This window comes from Mesoplodon mirus (genome assembly GCF_964341445.2).
Source record: "Mesoplodon mirus genome assembly, chromosome: 12".
NCBI lineage: Eukaryota > Metazoa > Chordata > Mammalia > Artiodactyla > Ziphiidae > Mesoplodon > Mesoplodon mirus.
The window spans coordinates 78,821,051-78,840,315 of NC_138988.1; the positions used below are offsets into that span (position 1 = coordinate 78,821,051).

General features: G+C 40.5%; 1 protein-coding gene across 1 annotated transcript; it reads left to right on the forward strand.

Moving 5' to 3' along the window:
• Positions 1-4,548: 4,548 nt before the first annotated feature.
• On the forward strand, positions 4,549-15,694 carry ADGRF4 (adhesion G protein-coupled receptor F4; the record flags this gene model as incomplete). The annotated part of the gene is given in 8 exon segments (XM_082639115.1): positions 4,549-4,635; positions 5,541-5,595; positions 8,045-8,196; positions 9,399-9,650; positions 10,589-11,060; positions 11,063-11,967; positions 14,382-14,423; positions 15,078-15,694. Coding segments are annotated over 8 exon segments (2,121 nt in total). The 3' UTR covers positions 15,234-15,694.
• Between the last annotated feature and the right edge of the window lie 3,571 nt (positions 15,695-19,265).

Consider the following 19,265-nt stretch of genomic DNA (forward strand, 5'->3'; position numbering starts at 1 on the left):
GTCAGTACATGGTATAAAGGTAATTTAAGCATCCTGGACAGAGAGAAACTCTGGATTCTCCATGTAGGATGGATTCTCCATCCTGGACCTGGCATGGACTCCGGCCACTCTTCGCAAGGAACTAGTAAACCCCTCGTCCAGGTGAGTGTCCAGGTGAGCTGGCTTTGGTTACGTTCACATCTGAAAGCTTTTCCTTTCAGTACTGCCTGTGTGTTGCTGATGCTCTTCTAGACAATTTAGTTTATGTTTAGATTTTGTGTCTTTGTTCTTCTCTTTTCCTCATTCGAAACCTAGGTTTCTTTTCCTTGTTCATTGGTACTGCCATCTAAATGCCAGTGCCGATGGGACAGTGAGAAGCTGAGAGCAGGGTCTGGGTGAAGGCGAGACCCTGGGGCAGGCATGAGGCAGTGCTGTGCTGGAGCTGGCTTGTACTGGCTCAAGAGAGCTGACTGTTATATTTTCAGGAATTAAATTATATAAATATACCCTTTGAAAGAATTTTCCATATCAGTTGTATTTCAACTTGACATTTTGACCATTGAGATGAAACAGTATGAACCCAGAACCATAGATTCATAAAATGCCAGAACTGGGAAATAAGACATGCATTAGAAATGAGATTCTAGTCCAACCTAGTCATTTTCATAATTAAGGAGACCCAGAGTACATGTGAGATTTGCCCAAAGCCACCCAACTAATCATGAAAATTAGCCTTCTCCTTGCTTTGGAATTTTTCAGCAAACCACACTCCCTTGAATTCAAGTATCTGTGTATTTATAGATCTTGAAGATGACTTTTGACCTAGCTATCTGTTTTTTCAAGCACCAACTGAAATTGCCATCATTGTTATATTAATTAGAAAGAAGTCATTTATTCAACCAACAGTTTCTCAATAAGAGCTACTTTTAAAATAAACAAAACGTTTTCTGGACACATTGAGAGTCAGAATTTATGGTCAGCTAGTACTGAGTGTGACATTTAGTGCCACAGTTCATCAGCTCTATGATAAGCATTTTTTATTCACCTCTGAACATTTTTGAAATTGGAATGTATTGTACAGTTAGTGGCATGTCATGGTTTCATTGGCAAGTTCTTTTCTTTTTCTTTCTTAGTGGACATAAAAATAATAATGTTGCTTACAATGTTGGGTTCAGTGAAATATGGTAATTTAATTCTGTGTAACGGTGTCAATTTGGGTACTTTCCTTCATGTTTTCATTTTTACACATTTATCTCTAGTCAGGCATAGACATGAATATAAATCTATGTGCATTTTGGTCGATGTCATTCCTCATTGACTTCACTGTTATTTTTTCCCCATTTAGAATGCATCGTTAAGCCCAGCCAAAGGATCTACATTGATGAATCGTTGAGGATAAGATGTGAGTATTAAAAACTCAAGGAGAACCTTACTGTATGTAGACATTGTGTTACGTCTTGAAGAGGCATTTTATTTGTACTTGCAGAAATTTTTCAGTTTGGAATTATGCAAAACTCAAAGTTCACTCTAGTTATTGTTTTTATCAATGGTTCATCTAAGAAAGAGTGCTTCCTCCATTCTGTTCTACATAATATCAACTTCTGTTTAAGGATTATGCTGGCAATGCTTCTTTTTATTTTTTAAATTCCTCATTCTCCACGCTCTTAAGCTTTCCTCATTCTCTGCTCTGCAGATCACTCTGGCTTTTGGCCTCAGCCAACATCTGAACTCTGGTATGGGAGGGATCCCATTCAACTCTTTCTGGTGAGAAGAAAAACAACTCATTTGAAAACATCTATCCATCTGACTAATCCCCACCAGTGAAACTGGGCAAAAATAAGAATGCTATGACTCCTCTTGGGTTATATTATTAAATAGTCTCTCCCCAGCATTTGTGTTAACTGAAGGAAATTTACCATATAATTATCATGCCAAGTGGTATGTGGGTTACATACACCAGACTATAATAACGTGAATGATCAAGTAGCAAATTGACCCCAAACTAGCCAGTTGTGTTTAGTTCAACGTTTGTGTTTCTTATGCTCACGCTTATGATTTCATATTGCATATATATATTTCTGCTAGTAAAATTGTTCTTAGTTTATATGAATACATGAAATGTATCATTATTTCATAATGTTCCACAAAGAGCATAATGATCTACAGAAAATGCCATGGCTATTGGATTAAATATGCTCTGAACATTTTTAGGGACTGTGGACTTAGAGGCCCTAGCATTGGTTGCAGAACATTTTTGGACTCCATAAATCACATCACATCACATCACTATGCCAAACACTTGACTTTCTTCCAGCGAGATTAGCTTTAAGCAAAGTTCTTATAATGAAAACAATGGAGAATAAGAGTGGCCCTTCTCCTGAAGCCTTAGATAGCAGGCATTATTATTTATAAATGTGATGTCCTCCAGGTGGAGGAGGATTGCACTTACCCATCAGTCCTATTATTTGGTCCTGAATGTAGGCATCTTTTCTCCCTGATACATGTACCTGGGCAAGGGGACTGCAATAGAATTGTGAAGAATAGCAAAGAGAAAGGATCAATATGACCAATTTAGCAGAAGAAGTGAATAATTTTCAACTTGACAATGGTAATGAATCATACTCTATATTTCTGTTTTTCAAATTGCAGGTTACCATCCATTAGAGGGTTGTGAATTAGTTTAGTGGGTGGCAACCAATTTTTGAGAGAATGTCAGATAGAATAAAGTGGAATACAAGATAAAAATCATGGATTTACCAGAGTGTCCTGCTTGCAGGTAGGAAGAATAGTATTTTAACATATAAGTTTTTAAAATATAAAAATTATGTGCTTTTTTAGTTTTATATGTGGATCACTATATACATACATATTTTTGTCTGTACACACTGAGTCACAATGTAAGATCTGTTTCTTACTGTGTCAGGGTCAAAAATTATTGAAAGCTACATGTATATGTGAAACATAAGGATACTTTTAAGGCAGCTCACACTGGTTCTTCTGTTATTTCCCTTTATTAGGATCAGTTAAAAATATATCCTAGGGAACTTCCTTGGTGGTCCAGTGGTTAAGACTCCAAGCTCCCAATGCAGGGGGCCCAGGTTCGATCCCTGGTCAGGAAACTAGATCCCACGTGCTGCAACTAAGACCCGGCGCAGCCAAATAAATAAATAAATAAATAAATAAAATATATATCCTAAACAATAGTAATATTGCAAATTTCCTAGTGTGCCCATCCACCATGTGGCTGCATATGTGAGAACTCCTTTCTACCCACACTGTCAGATCGTGAATTTCGCACGTATATCTCAACACCTATGCAAATCCATTACCACACTTTGCCTGTCATTCTGCCATGCTCCCTTTCCCCTGCTCAGATTTGGTTTACAAGATAATGGTATAAGTCAAAATACTTTCCTCCTGTTCATTGGTTAGGAACTCAAAGACAATTTTTTTTTAACTTTTTCTTCATGGGTGCTTTGTTTATTAATTTATTTTTTTCTTAAAATTTTTATTGGAGTATAATTGCTTTACAATGATGTGTTAGTTTCTGCTTTATAACAAAGTGAATCAGTTATACATATACATATGTTCCCATATCTCTTCCTTCTTTCGTCTCCCTCCCTCCCACCCTCCCTATCCCACTCTTCTAGCTGGTCACAAAGCACCGAGCTGATCTCCCTGATCTCCCTCCCACTAGCTATCTATTTTACAGTTGGTAGTGTATATAAGTCCATGACACTCTCTCACTTTGTCCCAGCTTACCCTTCCCCCTCCCCTTGTCCTCAAGTCCATTCTCTCGTAGGTCTGTGTCTTTATTCCCATCTTGCCCCTAGGTTCTTCATGACCTTTTTTTAGATTCCATATATATGTTTTAGCATAAGGTATTTGTTTTTCTCTTTCTGACTTACTTCACTCTGTATGACAGACTCTAGGTCCATCCACCTCACTACAAATAACTCAATTTCGTTTCTTTTTATGGCTTAGTAATATTCCATTGTATATATGTGCCACATCTTCTTTATCCATTCATCTTTCAATGGACACTTAGGTTGCTTCCATGTCCTGGCTATTGTGAATAGTGCTTCAATGAACATTGTGGTACATGACTCTTTTTGAATTATGGTTTTCTCAGGGTATATGCCCAGTAGTGGGATTGCTGGGTCATATGGTAGTTCTATTTTTAGTTTTTTAAGGAACCTCCATACTTAGGAACTCAAAGACAATTTTAAACTCAAAGACAATTTGGAAGCCTTCCTGTAAGTGCCCGTGGATTGTCATCTCAGCAGAAGACTCAGTGGAGCTGTGAAAGTCCCTCTTAGTCTTGACTCCAACCAGGAAGCCTTTGAGCCAAGATCAGTGAGTTTTGTCTGCTTCCTGGTCACAGTTTGTCCCATGAGCCTAAGTGGATCAGAGTGAGTTCATCTCCATTACAGCATAAGGAAATTTATGTTTGCTGAAGACTAAGTGGTTGGTTAGTTGGCTAAGTATTGTACTAGCTATGTGCTGTCATCACCTTCAGCTGGATCCAACTTTGTTTTATATTGCAGGTGAAGAGCCTCATGTGTGAAAATGAAGTCCCAGGCAATCACGATTTACTGTTTAATGTTATTTCTGGGCACAGAATGTTCTCATCCTAGATCCAAGACCCACATAAAAGTAAGTCTGATCCATTCTTAGGTGGTCCCATTAGAAATCAGTCAGTTCTTTGAGATGACTAGAGTTATGATAAATAACATGTCATTTAAAAGAAATTTTCAGATGACTACGATTTTACCCTTACTGATGGCAGCTTTCTAAAGAAAGGAATAAAGAAAAGACAGTACAGTATTGTTGTGACAGGGTGCAACAGTATTACAGAAAAAGCCACGGGGTATGTAGACAGGCAGCTGATGAGAGGAGGAACCACTAGCCTGGCAGCTGAGCAATTTAGGTTCAAACCTTAACTTTGCTTGTTAGTTGTACAAGTTGCTTCACTTCTCTGAGTCCTTAATTTCCTTACCTATAACATGAAGAGTGTTTTTTTTTCTTTTAGATCTTTACAGACTTTCATAGCTACAGGGAGTTTGTGATTCTATTATTGCAACGTAGCACTCATTCCTAGTACCCGCTCACTTCTTCCTCTCTGAGGATACACAGTATCGGGTGGACCACTCATTCCTAGTACCCGCTCACTTCTTCCTCTCTGAGGATACACAGTATCGGGTGGACCATATTAGTTTCATTTCACAGTTTCAGTTAATCCAGGCAGAGAACAGCTTAGTGCTATAACTGTCATCACTGTGTTCTCCAATGATACTTAAACTTTCCAAAAGTTGCATCCAATCCACTGGTCTTCAGAGCTCAAGTGAGCACTGTCAAGTATCTAACCTTCATCAGGGGGCAGCATGTTCTCAGTCGGTGCTCACATGCCTGTTTCCTTCAGCAGTTCCTGCCTTATCAGCTGCAGTCTTCTTCCTAGTCTTCAACACATTTTCTTTTCATATCCACATGGAGCCTCTAAGTTGAGATGAGAGACGAGAGGCCCACAGTAAAGAAGACGTTTGGGAATTTATGTTTTACAGGATGGAGATAAACTTCAAGGTCCTGAAGGAAAACCCAAGACTGGAAGGATGCATGGTGTGTGGCTATAGAATAGTTTTCTTCCATTTGAAGACTGGGCAGAATAAAGGAAGGGCATGGATATTGCAAGCCTGTCCCCAGACCACAAGCTTTCACATAGAATAACAATCTTTAATAAATTCTTAATGTTTACCAGCATTGATAGATTTTTTTAAAAATAATTATACTATTATTCATGCCATAGTCAATGAAGCAAGTTGGCAAATATTCACAGTTGTTCTAGAATAGTAGACAAGAGTCCCTTTCAAAACTCAAAAGGGAAATCTGTGTGAACTAATGGCATAACAAGAGGCATAAGAGGGAAGGGGACAGGAGTCATTCATTCCTTCATTCAAAGATATTTTCAGGATGCTTAAATGTATGTAACACTCTGAGGCCAAGAGGTCTATTGAAGTGATATAAGAGGTATTGTGTTGGCAAGACTGGTCACTCTTGAGAAGTGAAAAACAAACTATGGAGGCATCATGAGTAGTAAGATAGTGAAATCATGTGGTTCTCACCCACATAGTAGTGATAACTGGATTCTGCACAGTCATGGCCAAGTACATTTCTGGTGGCAAATACATCTCTACACAGATGTGGAGTTAAGAAAGGAAAGAGGAGAGAAAGGTAGCTAGTATTCATTGAGCATTTATGACAACACTGATCTAAGTGCTGTACAAGGTGCTGTCTCACTCAATGTTTGTAACAAGACTATGGCATTACCTCCAAACTATATTTATGAATGAAGAAATTGAGAAGCACTCAGCTTAAATAAATTGCAAAATTGATACACTTGGGTAGATGTCAAAGAAGGATGCAAAACCACTTGTTTCCTTTCTCCATAAATGGAGTCATCCACAGAGCTGTCCAAACCATAAATACCAGAGCAGCCTCTGACTCACAGTTGATAGGGCCCTTCATCGCATTTATTTCAATACCTTATTAGCTCTCAGCATCATCTGCGTCTTTCCATTGCACTGCCACTATCCAAAGGCAATTCTTCCTGGGAATACTTCAACAGCTTCATCAAGTCAATGCACTCTATTCATGCCTCAAATTAGGCCACCACCAGTTTTTATAAATAAAGTTTTGTTGAAACACAGCCATGCCCAATTATTTACATATTGTCTTTGACTGCTTTTATGCTACAAAAGCAGAGCTGAGTCATTATGACAGACCATATGGCCCACAAAGCTGAAAATATTTACTCTCTGGCTAGCCTTGACATATTTAGCAAATAAAAACATAGGAAGTGTGGTGAAATTTAAATTTCAGGTAAACCATGATTAATATTTCATGGATCATACATATACGAAAAAAATATCCATTGTTTTACTGAACATTTTTAGTCAGTCTTCTTTATTTATGGATTCTGCATCTGCAACTTCTCCTACTCATAAAAATTTATTTTCAACCCCCAAATCAATACTCACACTGCTTTCTGAATCATTCACAGACATGCACAGAATAGCAGAAAAATTGAGTTGGCCAAGGTGCTTGTTCACAGCTGAACGAGATGGCTCTTGGCCTTCTTGTTTCAGCTCTCCTACTATAAACAAGTGTTCTTTTTGTGGCCTATGTAGTGCCACATGTTTTGCTTTTTGTGCTTTTTGTTGATGATTTCACTGCTTAAAATGGTCCCCAGGTAGAGCTCTGAAATGCTGTTTAGCGTTCCTAGGAAGGTTATGATGTGCCTTGTGGAGAGAATACATATGTGAGATAAGCTTTGCTCATATGCTGTCATGGGTTATAGTGCTATTGGTCGTGAATTCAATGTCAGCGATTCAACAACATATGTTAAATGGAAACACAAAACAAGCTTATATATTGATATATTGATTGGTTGATGAAAATGTTGTGAGCAGAAGCTTGCAGGAACCTAACCTTGTATTTCTCCTAGGAGCGATGGTTATGTTTTTGCTAATTCAGTGTTTGTGGCAGTGACTTTATAGAATTTAACTGCTGCAAATCATGGGAATTGGCTGTATCAGAAAATAAAATTAATAGTTAACTGGCACTTAACCTGTATTTTATCTGGCAACTCTATTTACCTGGTCCTTTACAGAAAAGTTTACTGACACCTGCTCCATGCTATGGTTAATCATCTTTCAAACACAAATCCAATCATGTTTTCTGGTAATCCCCATATTAGCACAGGATCCAAGATCCTTCATGACTTGAGATGTTTTCTTCCCCACCCTCATCTCTTGCCACTCTCCCTTCAGACGCTCTGAATCAGCCTTTATGATAATACAGCCTTTACCTGTGATCCCTCCTTTCCACATGCTCTTCACTCTGCCTAGACATCAGCTTCACAACCTGCCTGGCAGCTCTTGTTGTTAAGAACCCAGTTCAATGTCACCTCCTCTGGGAAGCAAGACCCAAGGCCCCAGAATGAGTTAGATGCCCCAGTCAGAGTGCAGAAATGCTAATTAGGCTTCTCTCTCTCTCTTCTCCTTTTAAGAAAAATGCCATGGACCTTGCACCACTTCTTCCAACCATAGTCAGCCTTGTGTTCAGCACTTTTGTGGAGAAATAGGATCTATCTGTAATGGAAACAAGTGCCAAAAATCAACTGAAACATGTACAAGCCTTTCTGTGGAAACACTCTTTATGGTGATGCATTTGCATATTTGCATCTTATTTGCATATTCTACAGGAACCAATCCCCCGGAGGCGGTAGAGACATTTTTAATGTTCTCTGTTCAGCATGACTATAAGTCTCAGATCTGGACTTGAGAAATTCTACAGAGCAGATTCAAGTTTGTCTATTCCTTTCTCACCCAAACTCTCAGCTACTCTCTCCTCTCCCTACTCTATTTCTCCCTCTCAAAATCCTTTCTCAAAAAAGATCTGAAATTTATCTATACAATGATAAACACTTAGAGATTAAAATTTTAGCTATAAAGGTGGATTTGCATACCTCTTATGCTAATCAGTCAAGCAACTAAATGTGTCTAGAATCAAAATAAGTTTGATATCTTTTTCAAATACTTTCAATCACTTGACCAAAAGAAGAGAGAGACGTGTGTCCCAGAAGGAATAGAAATCCAATGAATACAACAATTCTCAATTAAAATATTTTATCTTATATCCTTTCACTTAGTGACTGTTTCCTTCTGCACCACCCCGCCCCCAATCCTGTAGAAACACATTGATCTCTGCATCTCCTAAAATGTCAACAGTGTTTCTATAAAGGGAGTATCAATGCAGTGTCACTTAGCATAGGTAATCACATAGATGTCCCTGCAAGTACAGTGGCATTCAAAAGAGAGTTAAATGAAGTAAGCGATTGTTTTGGCCTATCCTAAGTCATATTCTGGGAAATTCTAGGTAAAAAGTATGAGGAAATGAGCAAATAACCTCTTCTATTTAATGAACTCTAAACTTTAAAAAATTACAATGCCTTAGCATTCTGTGTTTAACTGCCAATCTCCAAAAACCATTCCCCTCTGAAGTTCCATGTGGCTCCTCTTTAAAAAAAATAAAATAAAATAATTAGACAAATTTTGTTTCTAGAATTTCTCCATATCTCTGGAGAAAACTGTCTTGTTATAATACTTGAGTTAAAAATCGCTGTCCTGAAAGCAGATTCCAATAAGAAAGGTCAGCATCCTGATCTCTGTGGGAATTCTGATGGAATCAGAAGGTAAGTGAGCCCACTTACCTTCTCCATACTTTTCAGGATCTAAACCACTTTTCAGGACCACTTACTTCTGTGTCTGTTTTTCCCATGTGGATTATTTGTGCCTTTAACCCCTTTAGTCTGACACGTTAGGTACTTAATCATTTTTGAAAGAAACTTTTTTTTTTAACAGGAATTAAATAACGCATCATGCTTTTCCGTGGCAGCACCATTTATACCTCTGCACGTTGTTGACTACCAAGCCCCAGAGCCAATTGAGAGTGTAGCTCAAGTCATCCAAAGGAACTGCCCACTTGATTATGCCTGCATAACTGATGTTGTGAAATCATCAGAAGCCACATCTGGAAATATTGCATTTATAGTGAAGTTACTAAAAAATATTTCTACACACTTGTCTGATAATGTTACCCAAGGGAAAATGAAGGTATTATTTGTTAATTTCATTTTAAAAACTGACAATATTTTTTTTCAAAATCTTGCATTTTAATAGTTTTAAATGTATTTTCAGGGTAAAAACTACGATAACCACAGCTATCAGAACAGTTCAGTTCAGTTTTTCATATTGATTTATCCCAGTTTATGGACATTTTCAAGAAGTTAGAACATTTTTTATACATGTTTTTGTACAGACTGACTATTTTCAAGAAACTCTCACATAGTGATGGCTGTGGGGAAGACTGTTCCTACTCTAGTGTTTCCCAAATTTTATTCTTGTAGAATGTAATTGTCCTGAGGAATCTTAGCAGAGCTTCCATTTTTAAAAGAGAGATCTGTAGCACAGAAGATATAGGAACTCTGGGTTAAACAAAGCCAAATAGGTCTCCTTATGGCAGGACTTTTTAGAGCTTTTCATGTGTTAATGAACCTTGGCACTCTTTATAAGAGTGGGGGGTATAAGGATATGGTATGCTGTACTTCTCAAACTTGGATTGCCATAGAATCTACTTCCAATCTCCTTCTTAAATAGTCATTAATATCTCATGGGAAACTTGGGTTAGACAAGTTGCAGTGTGGAAATGCTGCCCTGGGCATATAATAAAGCAGATAACTCTGATCTGTGATTCGTTTTATTTTATTTATTTTATTTCATTTTATCTTATTTTATTTCATTTCATTTTATCTTATTTATTTTATTTCATTTCATTTTACCTTATTTTATTTTGTTTTCTTTTTAACATTCTTTTACTTTTCTCCCCTCTCTGCAGGCCTACTAGCATGAGATTCTAATAAACAGTGCATTTGAAGAGAAATATGTCAAATAATTTCAAATCATTTGATCTTTAGATATTTCAGGTTTTAGAAATCAACTTTGTACAACACTGTGTAAATCCCCAGTATAATATCCACTTTTCTCCACTGCAGAGCTACTGCAAAGTGGCCAACCACATCCTCGACAAAGCAGTCATTCCAAATTGGGCTTTCATTCCTGACAAAAATGCCAGCTCGGATTTGTTGCAGTCAGTGAATTGGTTTGGGAGGCGACTCCACATCCAGAACGAACCAGAGCACATAGCGGATGAACTCTTCATTCAGACAAAAGGGCGTCACATCAACCACAATACTTCAGAGCGAAGTTTCAGTTTCTCCATGAATGTGAGCGATACAATGGAGGGTATCCTAAGAATGATAGAAGTTCCCAGGCAAGAGCTGTGGAAGCTGCCACCAAATGCATCCGAAGCCATCGACATAGCTTTCCCCACCTTGGGGGCTGTTCTGAAAGAAGCCCACTTGCAAAATGCCAGTCTTCCCAGGCAGGTAAATGGGCTGGTCATTTCGGTGATTTTACCAGAAAGATTGAAGCAAATCTTATTCACCTTTGAGAAGATCAATAAATCCCGAATGCCAGGGCCCAGTGTGTTGGCTGGCACTCCAGGAAAAGGAGGTGGGATGAGAAGGTCTGTGAAACAACATTGGATACAGCCAGCAAAGTGAAATGCTGGTGTAACTACACCAACGTGGTGATGTCTTTTTCCATTCTCATGTCCCCCATATCTGTAGACAACAAGGTCCTGGCCTATATCACCTGCATTGGGCTCAGTGTCTCCATCCTTAGCTTGATTCTTTGCCTGATCACTGAAGCCACAGTTTGGTCCCAAGTGGTCGTGACAGAGATATCATACATGCGACATGTATGCATTGTGAACATAGCTGTGTCTCTCCTGACCGCCAATGTGTGGTTCATCCTAGGCTCTAACTTTAACAAAAAGGCCCAGAACTACAACTGGTGTGTTGCGGTGACATTTTTCAGCCCCTTTTTCTACCTCTCTCTGTTTTCCTGGATGCTCTTCAAAGCACTGCTCATCATCTATGGACTATTGGTCGTTTTCCGGAGGATGATGAAGTCCTGCATGATGGCCATTGGCTTTGCCATTGGCTATGGGTGCCCGTTGGTCATTGCTGTCACCACAGTTGCTATCACAGTGCCAGGGAAAGGCTACATGAGACATGGTGCCTGTTGGCTTAACTGGGACAATACCAAAGCCCTTTTAGCATTTGCCATCCCAGCCTTGCTTATTGTGGCTGTGAATGTTGTTGTGGTTTTGGCTGTTGCTGTAAACACTCAGAGGCCCTCTATTGGCAGTTCCAGGTCTCAGGATGTGGCCATTATTATGAGGATCAGCAAAAATGTCGCCATCCTCACCCCATTGCTAGGACTGACCTGGGGTTTTGGAATAGCTACCCTCATAGAAGGCACTTCCTTGATATTTCATATAATCTTTGCCCTGCTCAATGTTTTCCAGGTAAGTTCCAGAAGGGAGATGTATTTTATTAATTAATATTTTATTTATAAAACATTATTATTATCTTATAATTTGTTATTCTGGCTTTACAATAAAACATGACTATAGTTTTAAAATATAGAACACCACATATTCCTCCCATTTCCTTCTATATCTTAGAGACATTTATCTGTGGTATCTCTCACTCTATTGATTGTCCAGTTGGATTTAGATGATCAGGCTGGTTGGGTAGGAATCTCCTCTCTCCTCTCCTCACTGGTTTACCTGTATCCCTCCTAAAGTTTCAACGTCAAAAGAAGTTGACCTTCACTTATGGAGGACCAGTCTTTGGTCAGGGATGTGTGAGGCTATACTTAATATGTTATGCCTCAAAACAAGCACAATTTTTATCCTTTCTCAAGTAGTTTGGGTGCTCCATAAAATAATAGCCATTTTTCACAGTATGAAGGGATGGCCCTTGCCACTCACTTTGGATGTTAACTAGTCAGGGGTTCTCATACCTCTTCCCTGCTGTTCTCTGTGAAATAAATGTAGGTTGTTATTCACAGAAATGGATCTTGACACATGGTACTTGATCCCAGGAATGTCACTTTCTCTGGTCCTCAGACTTCTCCTCTATAAGATAAGGATGGACCTAAAATGATCTCTATTTTCTTTTCTTGCTTAGCATGCTTGGTTTGACAAGATTATCCATTGAAAAGTTGTTTTACTTCATCTTGGCTACTAAGCCATTTTCAGGAAGCTGTCATTAGTCAGGCTGCTTTCCATATCCATGAGTAATAGAAAATTTGACAAATTCATATTTTTAAAATGTTTTAAATCAGGGGCTGGCAAACTATGGCCTTCTGCCTGTTTTTGTAAATAGTTTTACTGAAATACAGCATTATTCATTGGTTTACATTTTGCCTATGGCTGCTTTAGTGTCACAATGGCAAAGATAAGGTAGTTGCTACAGAGGCTGTAGAGCTTGTAAAGCCTAAAATATTTATTATCTGCTTCTTTGCAGAAAAATATTTTCAAAAAAAAGTTTGACCACTGCTTTAAATAAAACAAATATAACTGTTTAAATAAAGCCACAAAGTATTCCATGTCACTGTTACTCTATTTCAAAACTTGATACAAAATAATAAAGCCTACTTTAAAGAAATGCCAACTCAGTTCAAGTATATATCTTACTCATAATTCTTTAATAACTATGGAGAATATTTATTTCACTTTTTCCTTTGCATTGCTTTAAAGAGAAGCCTTTTACTTAAGGATTTCTTGGGGCAGGGGGCAGGAAATCAAAAGCTCTTGGACTCACATAAATCTCCCCAACTCTTGAAGTTACTCTGGTTACTAACGATCCCATCCTATTTTTACTTTGCAACTTAATTAAACCCCAGGAAATTTTGTCCTGCATTTCTTTTTCAGATCATTTCTCTTTCTATTTTCTTTTTTTTTTTTTGGTGATACGTGGGCCTCTCACTGTTGTGGCCTCTCCCATGACGGAGCACAGGCTCCGGACGCGCAGGCTCAGCGGCCATGGCTCACGGGCCCAGCCGCTCCATGGCATGTGGGATCCTCCCGGACCGGGGCACGAACCCATGTCCCCTGCATCGGCAGACGGACTCTCAACCACTGTGCCACCAGGGAAGCCACTCTCTTTCTATTTTCTTGATGGAAAGAAAAATTCTAAACCCCCTTTAGTTACACACACTCCATTTTTCTAAGCAAGCTTTTCCTGTGACTCACATTTAAAAATTTCAGTCTTCTGATCAGTGTTTCTTCTTCATGAAACCATCCTTAGAAACCAGGCTTCCCTTCACTCTCATGGCAGGATCCAGATTTTTCTTGGACCTCAACTCCCACCACATAAAAGGGCTGACTGTCAATTATTGTGACTTTATAGGTGACCAGATAATTTAAACTTGAAGAGACCCTGGCCTTACAGGTCTCTGTAACCTTCTCTTTCTTTTATGCAGAAACTTCTCCCACCACCTCAGAGGCTCTAGCTGCCTATTTCTTCCAAAGTAGACTAGAATACGTTTCTTTTTCTCAAGACACCTTCCCTGATTGCGACTTCAAATGACAAGATTTTATGTCACATGTTACTGTCATCATAAGTAAGAACAGCTATCTTAATATTGGGGAAGAAAGTAAAGAGATTTAATAAGGTTGCAAACTCTATCCTACATCTGAAGCCATTCAATACATATCAATAACTCTCGTGCACAAACATGAAGGTGGTCCTCTCTCTTTGTGATGCACTCAAAGAAAATACTCATTAACTCATGTTTATCGGAATCAGTGGAAATTGAAGTTTCTAATGTCTGATAAGTATCTTTGAAGGAATCTAGAAGAGTGGTATTAAAATAACAGCTGAGATACAGTCTGCACAACTGTCCCTCATACTTCGTTGAATTTTGCCACAAGGGTTCTTCATCTTGCTGTTTGGAACTGTTACTGATCACAAGGTAATTTGAGTTTGTTTCACTCGTTGTAAATGACCTCCATGTAGTTGACAGGAGCAGGTGGATGAAGCAGCTTTGATCGGAGAGTACAGTCCGGAAGAGTTGAGTCTGTGGGGTAGTTCAAGACATCAGCTTTTTTTTTTTTTTTTTTTTTTTTTTCCGTACGTGGGCCTCTCACTGTTGTGGCCTCTCCCGTTGCGGAGCACAGGCTCCGGACGCGCAGGCCCAGCGGCCATGGCTCACGGGCCCAGCCGCTCCGCGGCATATGGGATCCTCCCAGACCGGGGCACGAACCCGTATCCCCTGCATCGGCAGGCGGACTCTCAACCACTGCGCCACCAGGGAGGCCCAAGACATCAGCTTTGAGGGGGAAAGGAACTAACTATACTCTTTCATGTCCTGTTCTTTATCAAGTCAACTGGAGGCTATGTTTGAACATAGCTGGTGCAAAGAATAGAAACCATGACCAGAATTTTAATCTTAATCCTAAATTCAGTTGTAACTAAACCTCAACTTTTATCCAAGTCTTATTATTTTCCAAGCACCGTGCTAAACCATTTGATGCCGCTTCTAGCAGGGCTGCTGGCCTCAGAGTTTCACGACACAGGTCTGGGCCCTGGGGATGTTGTCATTTCTTCACTGTCATTGCTTCTTTAGATTAGAGATGCTTTGAGGATGAGGATGTCTTCACTGAAGGGGCGGTCAAAGGCAGCAGAGGTAAGCCTCTCCTTTTCAGTCTCAATATTGGAGGATCAGTGTCCTCAGCAGAGTCATGATGAGACATATTATTGCTTAGTGTTCAGGATTTGTTAGCAAACAGAATCATGAGGGCATACTTTCCTTCATTCATTTCTTCATTCAAGAAATTTGGACTATCCTACTAGAGCTTAAGGTCAATGGAATACAGACCTCAAGAAAAGTTTCCAGGGAATCCCCTGGCAGTCCAGTGGTTAGGATTCGGTGCTTTCAGTCCCAGGTCCTGGGTTCAATCCCTGGTCAGGGAACTAAAATCCTGCAAGCCCCTCAGAGCAGCCAAAAAAAAAAAAGAGAGAAAGAAAGAAAAGTTTCCATACCGGTTGCATTTCAACTAAATACATTTAGACCATTGAGATGAGACAACATGAACCCAGAACCTTAAATTCTAAAAAAATGCTAAAGCTGGGAAATAAGACAAGAGTTAGAAATGAGATTTTAGTCCAACCTAGTCATGCCATAGGTAAGGAAAGTAAGGCCCAGAGTACTTGTGAGATTTGCCCAAAGCCACCCAACTAATCATGAAAATTAGCCTTCTCCTTGCTTTGGGTTTTTCCAGTGAGCCACACTGCCTTGAATTGAAGTGTTTGTATATTTATAGATCTTGAAGATGACTTTTGACCTAGCTATCTGTCTTTTCAAGCACCAACTGAAATTGCCATCATTGTTATATTAATTAGAAAGAAGTCATTTATTCAACCAACAGTTTCTCAATAAGAGCTACTTTTAAAATAAACAAATAAAAAGCTTTCTGGACACACTGAGAGTCAGAATTTATGGTCAGCTAGTACTGAGTCTGACTTTAATGCCACAGTTCATCAGCTCTATGATAGACATTTTTTATTCACCTCTGAACATTTCTGAAATTGAAATGTTTTGTACAGTCAGTGACAAGTCATGATTTAATTGGCAAGTTATTTTTTCCTTTTCTTCCTTGTAAAAATAATGTAAAAATAATGATGTTGCTTACAATGTTAGATTCAGTGAAATATGAAAATTTAATTCTGTGTAGCTGTGTCAACTTGGGTACCTCATGTTTCCATTTTTACATGTTTATCTCTAGTCAGGCACAGACATAAATATAAATCTATGTGCATTTTGGTCAATGCCATTCATCATTGACATCACTGTTATTTTTTCCCCATTTAGAATGCATCATTAAGCCCAACGTATGGATCTAAATTAATGAATTGTTGAGGATAAGATGTGAGTATTAAAAACTCAAGGAGAAGCTTCACTTGTAAGCTGTGACAAACTCCTCAGTGCCCCCTGGGAGCACACTATTGCCTACTATGTGATGCTGGAGGGAGGTGGGAAGGAAACAGGGGGATATCTTTCAGAGAATGGAAACGTCTTTATTGCCCAGCACATAGACGAAAATATGCACACCTTTAAAACCTACGTCATCTCAGTTTACATGACCAAATCTTAAGAATACTTTTTCTTTCTGTCCTCAGTGAGAGGATGCTGTCATCATACCTGCTCTGATACAGGAGACATCTTGCTGTTTACACACACCTTAATTCCATTTTGCCACTGAGTGTTGACACTTAGAAGAGCCCCATTGTTGAGAAGGAAGACAATTGATTGGAATCACAAAGCAACAAGTCCATCTCTCCCTAATGAAGTTGGGGCTCAGAATCATTCTTAAGGGGGTATGTGTGGAGTTGTGGTAAATTAGCTGCCTACTCACAGCCAACATCTGACACATACTTCTACACAGGCGAAATCAGGGGAAAACAAATATTAGGCAGCCGTGAAGGGGAGAATAAGTCACAAAGTGGCAGCCAGAAGCCTGAGAGGTAGCAGGGGCATGTGGGCAGGGCAATCAATCTTGGTATGTTCTTGTCTTGGAGAGTTTTTGTGGCCTTTCTGCATGGATATAGATGAGTCTCAGATTTTATGCTTCAACACCACCTGGCAACAGGCACATCCTCTTTTACATTCCTTTCATTTCTGAGTCATGGCCCATATATTGAGCAATGGGGCAAAGCAAAGGGTTGAAACAATCTCATGGAATCAAAGATGCTCTGAGTTTGAAGAAACTTTAAGGGACCTCCTGGGTTACAGATTATGAAAACCTGATGTTGTGGTGCTGTGGACATGGGCTCATGGTCCCAGGAAGCAGGAGGGGAGGGAGAGGGGGCTCTGTCATATACATTGACCAGCATGTATGGGGTGCTGTGAAAACAGAGAAGAAAACACTGGCATATCATTCTTTTTTTTTTTTTTTTTTTTGCAGTACACGGGCCTCTCACTGTTGTGGCCTCTCCCATTGCGGAGCACAGGCTCTGGACGCACAGGCTCAGCGGCCATGGCTCACGGGCCCAGCCGCTCCGCAGCATGTGGGATCTTCCCGGACTGGGGCACGAACCCGTGTCCCCTGCATCAGCAAGCGGACTCTCAACCACTGTGCCACCAGGGAAGCCCTGGCATATTATTCTTAATTAATCACCTTCACGTTTGGGTTTTTAGAACATTAAAGCGGAGGAAATAGTAGAACTTTAAAAAATTAACCCTCCCAACTTCTGCCCATTTCCTACTCCACAGGGATCTTCCATGGTGGAGCATCACTATAGCATTTCTTGATTAGTCACTAAGGGGAGGTAGTTCAGATGGTTTAGTAAAGCTGATCTTTCCATTAAGGTTCTAATTTGACCTGTTTGGGGAAGCTTATTAGACTAAGCCGGGTGGAGGAGGCCCTGCATCCTGGGGATACTGTCTACCCATTCTAGAGAAGAGAGGCGTGGCTGAAGTCTTCTCTCTAGCTAGCTGGGCATACCTGGTTGGCTGTATGAAAAGTTGGTGACAACCAGTAGAAGCCAAGATCAGGGACTACACCACTTACTAGAATCAGGGGGGTGCTCAAAGTTTGACCAGTATCAGGAGGAAGTGGAGGAAGGAGGTGGAAACACACTAACAACTCTCCCCAGAGAAATCCTCACCACCTATTTCTTCAACTTTCAACTTCTACTTTTTTTTTTTTTTTTTTTTTTTTTTTTGCGGTACGCGGGCCTCTCACTGCCGCGGCCTCTCCCATCGCGGAGCACAGGCTCCAGACGCGCAGGCCCAGCGGCCATGGCCCACAGGCCCAGCCGCTCTGCGGCATGCGGGATCCTCCCGGACCGGGGCACGAACCCGTGTCCCCTGCATCGGCAGGCGGACTCCCAACAACTGCGCCACCAGGGAAGCCCTCAACTTCTACTTTTGAACCTGTGAAGTGGGGGACGGATGAGGATTGCATTCTTTCAGCATATCTTCTGCGGGTGGCCCTGACCCTGTTGAATTTTCTCAGTAATTGGGGTCCTCCGCTTTTTACATCGGTACCCAGGAGGAATCAGAAGGTCTCAGAAGCAGCAGCTGGCACCATGTTGGGGGTGCAACAAACTCAGAGGACAGGACTGGAAATTCATGATCAGTGATCCTCCCAAGTCCAGAATGGAGAGCTGGCAGCACCGGGAAGGTCTTTCAGCAGAAAGCAGGGCTCCAACCACACGGTTGAGAGCAGAATTACAGCTCAAGGACACAGGTGTCTGGGAAGCACAAGGCCGGGTCACGGCCCAGGCTAGGGGTCAACCACAGAGCACAGGCAGTATTTCAGACCTTAAACCAGAACACAGAATCTTAGACTGACGGGGTCTGGGGAGGGAGGCCGAATTCCAAGAGCCAGAAAGGGGGCAGGAGACCAGAATTGGACTTGCCCAGATTTGGGGCCCTTGTGGTTGGAAACTCCACATGTTCCAGTGACCTCAGGTCAGATTATTTTTAGGAACAAGGTCGGGACAGGTGTACAGGGAGGTCCCGGAACCATGGAAGGAGAGCAGAGGTGAGAAAACTGGGCAGTTTTCTCCATGTATAGATCCTAACTGGGGATTCCCATCCTGGGAAGCATGGGAGGGAGGGGAACAGCATTCTTAATACGAGGCCACGGCTGCACAGCGCCCTCTACTGTTCATATGAAGGGCGGACCTTTATATGACCCAGTAGAGTCTGTGTTACCCAGTGTGATTTCAGGGTCACCAGGACGGCTTCTCCATTCCTCTGAAATCTCTTCCACTTATTTGTTCATGCCTAAAATTCACTTAAAAGAGC